This window comes from Parus major, chromosome 4A (genome assembly GCF_001522545.3).
Source record: "Parus major isolate Abel chromosome 4A, Parus_major1.1, whole genome shotgun sequence".
Lineage (NCBI taxonomy): Eukaryota > Metazoa > Chordata > Aves > Passeriformes > Paridae > Parus > Parus major.
Window position 1 is genome coordinate 19,622,081 of NC_031772.1, and position 11,954 is coordinate 19,634,034.

The window sequence follows — 11,954 nt, forward strand, 5'->3', positions numbered from 1 at the left end:
CAGGGCTGAGGGCAAGAAAAGCCATCAGATGAGGCAGAGGATCAGCTTGAACAGAGCTAGCCTGACATAATGGATTCTCCTGGAGGCACCTGCAGAGTTTGCTCATTGTCCTCTGCCTGTTCTCAGGGCTGCTGGGGGTTTGTGCTGGGGTCCCAAAGGCACTGTGGGGAAATCCTACTGCTTTATTTAGCAAGTGGCCATAAGGAGCTGTTCCTCCAAGGGCTGTTGCTGGAGGTTTCACGTTCCTGTAGGAAGAAGGGGATGTGCAGGAGGGCTGGAGGTGCTAAGCCCTTGGGTTTCCAGGTTCCAGGAGCTGGACCTCAGCACGGAGGCTTTTTTCTACTTTGATTCTACGAAGGAGCAGGAGTGGCTGTCTGCTGTGGAGAGGTTCCTGCACCCTAAGGCCAAATACAAGAAAGTGAGTTCTGCTCAGTGGCATGGGGGCTTTTCATGGAGCTGGCATGATGGGAGGGGAAAAGGAGACGGGCTTCCCTTGTCCTCCCTGCCCAAGGAGCAAGGCTTGGAGAAACCAAGGGTGCTACTGGATGTGTGCATGCCTGGACACGTGTCAGCTGTGTCTGGTTAAATCTATAGAGACTGCTTTTGCACCACAGCTGTGGGGAAATATTGTGCTTTAAAGCAGAAATTTGTAAAGGTGGGGGACCACAATACCTTTATCAGATAGGAGGTAGTGCCAGGGAAGCAGCAGGTTCAAATTCTCTACCTATATTACCTTCTCATCCTGTAGTACAGGAGCCAGATGTGTCCTGAGCCGATAAATTAAATGAGTAGCTTTTCCCTGAAGGAATGGGATGATTTATGAAGTGAAATCTTCCAGATTGTGCTGTCTTGAGTCAGAATTGCTTCAGCTGTGGCAGCAGGACTTTGTTCTGGCTCGTTTAGAGCAAGACATTGGTTTTGTCTCTGCTGTGGCAAACCTTCCTGCTGCAGGGACCAGTCCTGGATACATGAATGTGTTTCCCTTTCCTCCTTGGGCTGTGTGTTTGCTGTCACACCCCATCCTGCTTGCTCTGAGCAGGTGTTACAGGGAATGAAGCAGCAAATGGAGTATCTTGCTGAAATGAGACCTACCAAGGGAAGTCATGGCCCAAACTGCAGAGAGACTCCTGCTCCCTCCCCTCCCTTTGCTTCACCTGAGTTTTGGGTGAATTCCTCCCACCTCAGTGAAAGGGAGAGCACAGGATATGGCTGCAGGAGGGGGAAGTGGCTGGAGCTGTAGATAAGGCTTGTGGTCACTTGCAAATTCTGCTCCTGCAGAGCAGACTGTGTGCAGCCCTTACAGCCAAATTCTCTGCTCTCCTCTCCTCACCCCATAGACTCAGTCCCAGCAGATGGGAATGTTTCTGTGCATACAGGTGAGCATGCAGACTGTGCTCGAGCAGGTGAGGCCTTGTCACTGTTTCAGAGTGGTGACAGCACCGTTTTGGAGGTGCAGGAAGGTCACAGACTGGGCAGGGTTGGCTTAGCACACGTACAAGATCAGCAGCAGAGCTGAGATCCCCACTGGGACAGGGCACAGGAGCACGGTGTCAGCCTCTGTGGGCTGAGACATAACTGCTCAGGTCCAGAGGGGCCCCTGGCTTTAGGGAACAAGTATTTCCTGGGAAGGAGCCTGTCTGTAGCACAGAGATGCCTTTTGCTACCCTGTGCCTCAGGGAAATGAGAACATCTCTGTGCATTCCCCTCTGCTCTGGAGTCTGCAGGGTGAGCTCTGACTCCCACTGCACCTGCCTGGAGCACCCAGAGCCTCCTCTGCCTGTGCTGGTCAGAGCACAGCAAGGGCTGAGACCTGAGTCACAAACCTGCCAGGCATTTATTTGGGTTCTCTTTGCCCAGCCTGTTGTAGGGAGGGACCAGAGTAGGGAATGCAGTGAGCTCAGCACCGCTGACAGCTCCTGGGGGTGACAGATGGACCCCAAGAACCTTGCTGTGGACAGGAGACCCTTTGGGTTCTCTTGTGCAATTAGGGATTGAGTAGAGAACACGAGGAACAGCGAGAGGCAGAGCAGCAGAGCAGATCAGAACTGCATTCCCTCTGCCTCTCTGGCAATTCAGGATCCTGTTTCTTTTTGCAGGTGCAAATGGTCCGCCTCGTTGGGATGATGTTGCTCATATTTGCTAAGAAGGATCATCTGAGCAATATCAGGGAGATTGTGACAGAGTCTGTGGGCACAGGAGTCATGGGGAAGATGGTGAGTCACCGAGCCCAGCTTGTGGCTTCCCTGTATCCACACAAGGAGTGGCACAGTCTGGTTTGGTTCACCTGGGCCACCCCTGCCCCTCCCTGTGCCTGCCCCGCTCCAACCCCGCTGCTCCTCCTGTCCCCAGGGCAACAAGGGTGGTGTGGCCATCAGGTTCATGTTCTACAACACCACCTTCTGTGTCGTCAACTCCCACCTGGCTGCCCACGTGGAGGACTTTGAGCGCCGAAACCAGGACTACAAGGACATCTGTGCCCGGATGAGCTTCGTAATCCCCGGTGACAGCCTGGCCGAGCTCAACATCATGAAACACGAGTGAGTTGTGCCCTTTGGAAGTGGTGCCATGACCCAAGCCACACCAGAACTGCAGCAGCAGGAGCTTTCATACACATGACTTTTCTGGCTTGATGAAATAATTTGGAATCCCAAGGGCTGTGGTGTGCTGCAGTTCCTGCAGACAAGCTGGTCACCTCCTTGCTGCAGTGCCTTCTGCACCCTGTCCCCAGTGTCCCTCTCCTTGCATTTGTGAATAACTTCCTTTTCAGCAGGCCTAAACAGAATACAAGTGGTTGGTACTTCTGTAATTAGTAGTTAAACCATTTAAAAACCAAAAATGTAGAGTGGATTACTGCAGGAAAAAACTTCAAATATTAGATTATCCCTGATAATCCACTAATGGAAACATTGAGGTTTGATAAACAGGAAGAGCTTTGGTACTAGCAAGAGGTTTAAATTTTAATCTCTAAATGAAACCTTTATGGAGTAAAGAGTGAGTCCCAGAAGTGTTTCTTTAGCTGCTGATAGCAAGAAGGCCTGGAGAGGAGCAGGGTGGGAGCCAGTGCTGGCTGAAGGCTGCGATGGCAAACAATGTCCAGAAGGTTGTAAACTCCAGGAACTTAATTCTGCTCCTGCTAATTCTGTGTCAGGAGGTCTTGGCTCAGTAGGTGGTGCAGCAGCTCGTGCTCTGGTTGAAGGGAAGGCAGTGGAAAAGCAGCAGGAAAAGCAGGTGCCACATGAGGGACATGGCAGATAGAGCTGGCTGACAGGCTGGCTCTGCACAATGAGCTCCACCTCAGTACCAGCTGGACTTTGTGTGAACACTGCTTTTGCTTCATTAGAGAGTCTGTGCTGTTCTGTGGCTTTCCTCAGGCTGAGACAAGTGCATTACCTCCTACTAAACCAAGTCTTCAGTCTTTGGGGAGTTCCAGAGGAGATGGACTCAGTCCTGTAGGCTCTGCTGTCACTAGAAGTTTCTGCTGTTGGACTCAAACGTCTCCTTTTTGTCTTCCACATGTCTCAGCTTTAACGTGGTTTATAAAGGGGAGCTGTTAAGTGCTGGGTGACCAGGCCCTGGCACAGGCTGCCCAGAGAAGCTGTGGTTGCCCCATCCCTGGAATTGTCCAACTTGGACAGGGCTTGGAGCAACCTGGATAATGGAAGTTGTCCCTGTCCGTGACAAGATGAGCTTTAAGGTCCTTTCCAAAGCAGACCATTCCATGATTCTGTGTGTGCCTTGGTTTGCAGTGTTGTTATCTGGCTGGGAGACCTGAACTACAGGCTGTGTCTGCTGGATGCCAGTGAGGTGAAGAATCTCATCAGCAGGAACGAGCTGCAGAAGCTGCTGACCTATGACCAGGTCAGGGGAGTCACTCACATTCACCCCATCCCTGGGAGGTCATCTTGCTTCAGGATGTGCCTTGCTGGGGAGGAGCTGGGGAAGGGGCTGGAGCACAGATCTGGTGAGGAGCATCTGGGTTGCTCAGCCTGGAGAGGAGGAGGCTCAGGGGGACGTTCTTGCTCTCTACAGCTCCCTGCCAGGAGGGTGCAGCCAGCTGGGGGTTGGCCTCTTCTCCCAGGTGACACCTGGCAGGACAAGAGGAGAGACTTGAGGCCTCAAGTTGTGCCAGGAGAGGTTCAGGTTGGATGTTGGGGAAAATATTTTATGGAAAATGCTGTCCAGCCATGGCACAGACTGCCCAGGGCAGTGAGGACCCCATTCCTGGAGGGATTTAGCAGACACATGGAGGTGGCACGTGGGGACATAGGTTAGTTGTGACCTTGACAGTGCTGGGGGAACAGTTGGACTCAGTGGTTTTGGAGAGCTTTTCCAAGCTATGTAATTCCATGGCACACTGCAGTGAGGGTTTGGACACAGGCACTGGACCCTGACAGAGCTCTGGGCGTGCTGCTTGCAACATCTCCCTAAACAAAACCAGATTGTCCATGCTGGGGTGACTCAGGCAGGCACTGTGTACGTGTGTCCATGTCTCAGAGCAGGACTTCTCTTAAACACAAACTGCAAGCTGAACACAGGCATTTGTAACAGCAACAACAGCTGCTGAGATCAGTGTTGTGGAAGAGGTATTGATTTGGAGCCCAGTTTGACCTGAATTCTGTGCTGCCAGCTCCCCTGCTCAGCATTCCCTGCAGCACACGGAGGCTGGTGGCAGGTGCCCTTCAGGTGAGGGGTTGCACTTGGGAAACATGAACAGCAGTGGTGCAATATCACCTCTGACACAGTTCAACAGTAAGTTTGGTTGGTTTTTGCTGTGCTGCAGAGCTTCGTGCAGGCTGCAGCTGAGGTGTTAGTGAGGAAAACGTCCAGGAGATTTCTCAGAGGAGTAAAGGAGCAAAGGAGGGTGGTGTCAGGTGGTCAGGCAAGTGCAGTCCTGGAGGTTTTTGTTAAAGTGGTCAGTGGGGAAAGATTAATGATTGCAGTCTTAAGCATGAAAACTGATGAAAGCATTCAGTAATTAATATTTCCCTTAACTCTTGCTCGATGCTGCCTGCATGTTCTGGTGAGCAGTGTCCATTTGTACTCAGTCTGTTTGGAAAACATTCCAGTTGTGTGTTAAAGGGGTGAGGTCTGAGAGGCCCTTTGGGGGTGTCTGTGAATCCCACAGAGTGGACACAGGCCTGCAGATCTGCTCTCTGGCAGGGGAGGCTTTCTTGGGTTTGGTTTGGTTTTTTTTCTTTTTAAAGCTTTCTTTTTCTGCTTTAGCTGAATATTCAGCGCACTCAGAAGAAAGCATTTGCAGATTTCATGGAGGGAGATATTACATTCATCCCCACGTATAAATATGACTCTAAAACAGATCGCTGGGACTCCAGGTACACTGGGCGTGTTTACCTATCACCTAAAACCCATTTTCTCACAAAACCTCATTTCCTGCTTCCCAGAGCTGTGAATACCTGTCAGTGTTGTTTGGCCTTCCTTTCTTTCCTGCTTTCTGCAATAAGTGTTGAGCAGGCACATCCCTTAGAGCTCTGTTGATCCCACTGGATGAGGGCAGGTGAAGTGGGAGCTCAGGTGACACTGCACATGGGGCTTCTTCTACTGCCAGGGACAGGCAAACAATATAAAAAAGGAATGGAAGAGCTAAGGAAACAGGCTCTCTGAGTCACCCTGTCCCCTGACTTGCACACCCACAGGGTGGCTGCACTGTGATAGCAGCTGTGGTTCCTGCTTGGAGCCTCCCACACACATGGCTGCATCTGCTGCAGGGGCTGCTCCCAAGGGAGGAACACCCAAGAAGGGCTTTCAAACCATGTGGTGATTGAATTTGCCATGTTTATGAATCAGCAGAGTAGTTAATCTGAAGAGGGATAACCCAGGATTCAGGCTTCACAACATAACAGTGGTCACTGGGTAGACTTTCCATAGAGGAAATGGTGAGTGATGGGTTGGACTGTGGGCACCAAGGTCTGGCAGCACAAGAAAGTCATGCAGCTTGTGTCACACATGGGTTCAGGCTGTGCAGATGGGCTTGGCTGAGGGTTGTTTTGTTTCCTGGTGCTGGAGGGGATGGGAATTTTATCTGCTGTATTGGGAAGGGGGGAGAGAGCAGAAGAAATGACAGAGTTCAAGCTGGGGTTTGTGCTAGGGGTTCATCCCATCACTGGGGTGATGGTGTGGGTGGGGGGAGCTGGCTCTCTGGGGAGATGATGTGACAGGACTGCTGGATGCCCTGAGAGCTGTTTTCCTCTGCAGTGGGAAGTGCCGTGTGCCAGCGTGGTGCGATCGGATCCTTTGGAGAGGAGGGAACATCCAGCAGCTGCGCTACTGCAGTCACATGGAGCTCAAGACCAGTGACCACAAACCTGTCAGCGCCCTGTTCCGCATCGGGGTGGGTGTGTGTGTGTGTGTGTGTGTGGGGCAGCGTCCCAGCACGGCCAGGCACTGCTGTGGGAGCGCTGCAGCCTCAGGACACTCTGCTCAGGCCCTGCAGGAGGGCAGCTGAGCCCAGCTGAGCCTTGCCTGCTGCATGTGCAGCACTGCAGTGGTGACCCTGCTGTGCCCTCCTGCCCACGGAGACACAGCAGGGCCTGGCTGGAGCTGGGCTGTGTCAGATCTGCTTCACACCTCAGTGTCTTCAGGGCATGCACCAGCAAATCTGGGTTTTCTGGTGCAGCAAATGGGGACACCCCATGCCCATTTTTGCTGCCTCCTGCTCCCTGGGTGGCTCAGCTCACAGGATGGGTCAGGTTGGAAGGACCACAGTGCTCGTCTGGTCCCATCTCCCTGCTCCTGCAGGGCCATCCCAGAACACCTGGCACAGAACAGTGTCCAGGCAGAGATTTCACAGCCTCTCTGGGAAATCCATCTCAGTGCTCAGTCACCCACACAGTGGAGAAGTTCTTCCTCATGTTCAGGTGAAACTTCTTGGGGTCAGTTCCTGGCCATTGCTGTGGTGCCATTACTGGGCCCCAGGGAGCAGAGCCTGGGCCCTGCTCTGAGCCCTCCCTGCAGACAGGCACAGACAGGGCTGAGAGCCCCTCTCAGCTCTCTCCTCTTGAGGGTGAACAGCCCCAGCTCCCTCAGCCTTTCCTGCCAAGGGAGATGCTCCAGGCCCTGCAGCATCTCTGTAGTTTCTGCTGGCCCTGCTCCAGGAGCTCCATGTCTCTCCTGTGCTGGGGAGCCCAGAAATGGACACAGCACTTGATGTGTGCTGAGTAGAACAGGCTGAATCTATCGAAAGAAAAGCCTTTCTCCCTCTGCAGAAACGAGGAGGGCTGCAGCAGGCCAGTGGTTGCCTCCAGTGGTCTCCCAGCTGTGTGAGCAGTGGCCAGACAGACCCTGGTAACACCTGCAGGGGTGAAATCTGTAAAGCTGCAGGCTGCACACGTGTGGGACCTCTCAGCCTTGCAGCTACAGAAGCAAGTGCTTAGAGAAACAATTCACTTGTGCAGTTTGCTCATGGTCAAGGGAGTTCCTGGAAGGCAGTCAGAAGCTTTGCTGAGTGGTTTTGTGTCCCACAGGTGAAGGTTGTGGATGAGCAGAAGTATCGGAAGCTGTTTGAGGATATTGTTCGTATAATGGACAGGATGGAGAACGACTTTCTTCCTTCACTGGAGCTGAGCAGGAGAGAGGTGAGGATGGATCTGGGATCACTGGCACTGCCCAAACACAGCAGCCATCAGAACTTCTTTAAAAGACTTTGTTTCAATAAGCTGGATTATAGGAAATTGAACTCTATCCTTTATCTTACAATCAGGAATTACAAGGACTTGTCGTCTTGGCTCCTTGGCAGGACTTCTGTGAGGAGTTCTGCATTGGGTGGGCTCCTCTCAGCCATGGGGGGCCCCTGCAGGGTGTGTGGGGAGCTGGCCATGGGCCATATCCTGCCCACTGATCACTTGATTTCTCTTTGCTCTGCAGTTTGAGTTTGAGAAGGTGAAGTTCCGTCAGCTGCAGAAGCAGAAGTTCCAGATTACCAATAATGGGCAGGTCACCTGTCACTTCTCCTTCATCCCAAAGCTCAATGACAGCCACTACTGCAAGCCATGGCTTCGGGCCGAGCCCTGTGAAGGTTACCTGGAGCCAGGTGAGTGCACTGCACTGCTGTACACCCCCCATCCCATCTCCACTCAGTCCTTCCTGTCTTCCCTCTGTCCCACCTCCCTTGCCATCAGTCTTGTCTGTGTTTCCTGTTGTGTCTGTCTGTCCTGGTGATGGCTTTTGGAGTGTCGGTGAGAGCTGGGCTGTGTTGCAGATGAGAGCACAGAGATCTCCCTGGACGTGTATGTCAGCAAGGACTCGGTCACCCTCCTGAACTCTGGCGAGGATAAGATCGAGGATATCCTTGTCCTGCACCTGGACCGAGGGAAGGACTATTTCCTGACCATCAGTGGGACCTACCTGCCCAGCTGCTTTGGCACCTCGCTCGAGGCCTTGTGCCGGATGAAGCGACCCATCCGAGAGGTTCCAGTCACCAAGCTCATCGACCTGGTGAGTTCTGAGCAGCCCTTCTAACCCAGAGAGAGAGCCCTGCTTCCCTTCTGATTGCTCCCAAAAGCAGGAGCAGTGCCTGCAGCTTGGCTTGTCTGTGCTGGCTCTGAGCTGAGTCACTCCACAGAGCTTGAGGTGCTCTTTTATTCTCCCTGTCTACCACAGCTGATGCCTTTTGACAGCCTGTACTTTATCCCTTGTTTCTGAGTAGGCTCTAAATATTGTTTGATGGGACCAAAAAGTGATCCCAGCACCTTCTGCTGGTGTTACTGGTGCTGGCAGGCTCAGCTGGGTGGCACTGGTGTCATAAGAGATGTGACTGGGGTCCTGTCACCCAGGGTATGTGGCTTCTTCTGCCATGCCGAGTGCCCCGGGGGCCTTTTCCTTCTGGATGCACTCCCACTGCTCAGGGGCAGCAGCAGGCAGGAGCAGAGGAGCAGAGCAAAGTCTGTGCTGTGGGTGTGGGGTGCTGAAGGACACAGCTCAGCAGATGAGCAGTGTCACAGCCTCTCTGGCCATTTCCTCCCACACCAGCCACAGTGGGAGATAATGCCTCCAGTGAGAGATAGCTCATCAGGGAGAGATGTCTCTGTGGTGCAGCACACTGTTCCTCCCCCCAGCCTTTGCCAGCCCCAGCATCAATATTCCTCCTCCCACAGCTCCCTGTGTGCATGAGAGAGGCTGCAGTGGTGCCCTAGTCACCTCTTGTCCTTTGGGCACTCTCAGCTGTTTCCCCCCATTTTGGGGATGGAATTCTGCTTTCCAGGCTGGTTTCATTCCTGTCTCCTTTCCTGGCTGTGTTCAGTGAGGTGCAGCAGCTCCTGAGTGCCAGTTCATGTCCCTGTTCTTGTTCAGCCAGCAGAGTCCTTTCTTTCTGCCCACCTGAAAGCTCAGCCCCATTGTTTGAGTCTCTCTGCCATGTGATACCTTTCCTTTCCTCTCCTCACACTCTCACCCTTACATGAGGGGTTTTTATCTAGTGAGCTGCTGCTTTTCCACCTCTGTAGATCTGACAGCTTCCACTCCCACAGCTTCCACATTTCCTTACCCCTTCAGCAGCTCTCCATTTCCTCTCCCTGCCTCTTCCAGATCCACAGCTGGAAAAAGCAGGTGGAAAAGCAACCAGTGAAATGTTCCAGGCCCACTTCTAGAACAAGACTGACTTTCAAACAAATCCTCAGAAACCTGAGGAGCCTGAAGCCTGGATCAGGCTGGAGCTGGGTTGATGCTGGATCCTGCCAGCTGGATCCTGCCTGGCCTGGAGCATTTGGGTGCAGTTCCCTGAGTTTTGGTGCTGCTCAGGCTGTGTGTTAAGAACTTTCTGCACTTGCATGGGCTCTTCCTTTGCTGCATCCAGCGTTTTCCTCAGCCTGGCTAGACTTTGTGTGTGGTTCTCAGGGAGGGAAGTCTGGAGATGCAGTCCCTGGGGGCTGAGGTGGGTGGGTGGGAGTTTGGGAGGGGCTCTCCTGCCTTTCCCAGGAGGGGGACACTGCCACACGGCTGCTGGCACTTGAGCAGCTCTCCTTTGGGATTTCAGTATTAGTGTCTCATCCTGTTTTTCCTTTGGCTCCTACTCTGGGTTTTAAAAAGCCTCTTGAAGAGCCCCTGTCAGGAACAGGTGAGTCTTGTGGAGCAGATCATGCTGAAGGCTCAACATTAGGGAGAAATTGTTCCCTGTAAGGCTGGGGAGGCCCTGGCACAGTTTGCCCAGAGCTGCCCCATCCCTGGAAGTGTCCAAGGCCAGGTTGGAAGGGGCTTGCAGCAGCCTGGGGTAGTAGAAGGTGTCCCTGCACATGGCAGGGGGTGGAATGAGATGAGCTTTAAGCTCATTCCCAGCCCAAAGCACTCTGATTTTCACTCTCTGAGCAGCCAGGCTCAGGCTGGGGGGTGAGGTGGGGATGACTCACCCGGTACAAAAGTGCAGGTGGCTGTCTGCCCTCCCAAACCTGTCACTGTGTCCCTCCCCCGTGCCTCAGGAGAGGAACCTGTGCCAGCTCCTGTTCCGAGCAAGCTGTTCCCGGGAAGAGGCCGGTCTGTTGGAGCTCAGGGAGCCTCCAGAGGAAGCAAACACTGCAGAGGCCACAGGGGAGCCTGAGCTGCTGCTCTCTCCTGGTGTCCCTGTGCCACGGGAGCTGCAGCTGCTCCCAGCTCAGCCTGCCACTGCAAGCTTGGTCTGCCAGGACTGGGCATGGACAGCCTGCTTCTGTTCCCTGCCGCAGACCCCAGCAGCAGTGCCCAGGGATGGCTGCCCGGGGATGCTGAGGGCCTGGCTGTGCTGCCAGAGGGCTTGGCACACTCCTCTGTGCTCTGCTAATGCTCTTAGGCTGCAGCAGCAGCCGGGTTCGAGCACAAACCTTCATTTCCCTGACCCTGCCCAAAGCTGCTTAGGGGCCCTGTGAGCTCCACAGCTGCCACACGCTCAGAAACACAGATTTATCCCAGGAAATGTTTTATCTCTGGTCTGGTCACAAGGGAAGATGGATGAAATAACACAGGGACAGAGATTCTGACCAGGGAACGCCGTCCTGGTGGACACATCTCACCTGCCCATGGCCCTGCTGTTGGCCAGTGCTGCCCAAGCCCCTCGGAGGGGCTTCCAGAAATCCTGGGGCTGTGCAGCATGTGAGCAGCATTGGCAGGCAAATCTCTCCACAGGTTTAACTCTGGCCGTGTCAGCAAAATGTGTGAAGGACCTGGTGTTCAGTGGGTTCTTGTAATGCAAATTAGGCTTCTGCTTAATCACAAGAGATAATCCAAGAGTGCTTTCTCCCTCTTAACCACACTTTTTCCTCTCCTCTCTTTCCTGCTGCTCTCAGGAAGAAGACAGCTTCTTAGAAAAGGTAACACAAGCAATTGCTGTGTGGCAGTCTGCTTCTCAGCGGTGTGTTTGTCAAGAACGAGAGCTTTTCCCGTGTTTTGTGTGGCAGAGGGAAGGGGAGGGGAGCACAGAGGGGACACGGCTGCCAGCAAAGCTTCTTAGCACAGCTGTGGGCTGGATGAGAGCATGGGGAAGCACACAGTGACCCCGGAGCCAAGCCCAACTGAGATGTTAAACCTCACCAAATTTGCTCCAGGAGAAAAAAATAGTTCTCCTGATCCTGACAGCAATGCTGGATATTCCCAAAAAAGATTGGCAGCCTTTGACATACCCATGACCATAAGGAGGGGTTCACCACAGCGTCCTCTCACACCTGTGGGAAGAGGGCTGGAGCAGGAAACTCGGGCTCCTTCCATCTGGTTGTGTCCCGCTGGAGGCCCAGGGAGGGCCTTGTGCAGGGGGTGGATGTTCCTGGGCCTCCTCAAGCGGTGGAGCTGGGGCTGCTGGCCCTGATGGCCACTGTGCCCAGGGGGATCCTGCTTCCCATGGCACCGTGCTGGAGCCAAGCAGGGAACGTGGCCTTGGAGAGCAAGGGGGAGATGCTGGGGGTGTTGATGATCTCAGGGGGAGATGCTGGGGGCTGTCTCTTATGAACAGGGACAGGGACAGGGACAATAACAGGAGC

General features: G+C 53.6%; 1 protein-coding gene across 1 annotated transcript in view; it reads left to right on the top strand.

Annotated features, from left to right (window-relative positions):
- OCRL (OCRL inositol polyphosphate-5-phosphatase) overlaps positions 1–11,954 on the top strand; it is a 20,826-nt gene that overhangs the window by 4,712 nt on the left and 4,160 nt on the right. The window contains exons 8-17 of the mRNA XM_015626841.2: positions 304–418; positions 2,097–2,213; positions 2,350–2,537; positions 3,747–3,858; positions 5,224–5,333; positions 6,214–6,349; positions 7,482–7,592; positions 7,882–8,047; positions 8,216–8,451; positions 11,268–11,291. Of these exons, the coding sequence (XP_015482327.2) occupies positions 304–418; positions 2,097–2,213; positions 2,350–2,537; positions 3,747–3,858; positions 5,224–5,333; positions 6,214–6,349; positions 7,482–7,592; positions 7,882–8,047; positions 8,216–8,451; positions 11,268–11,291 (1,315 nt within the window). The remainder of the gene's footprint in view (positions 1–303; positions 419–2,096; positions 2,214–2,349; positions 2,538–3,746; positions 3,859–5,223; positions 5,334–6,213; positions 6,350–7,481; positions 7,593–7,881; positions 8,048–8,215; positions 8,452–11,267; positions 11,292–11,954) is intronic.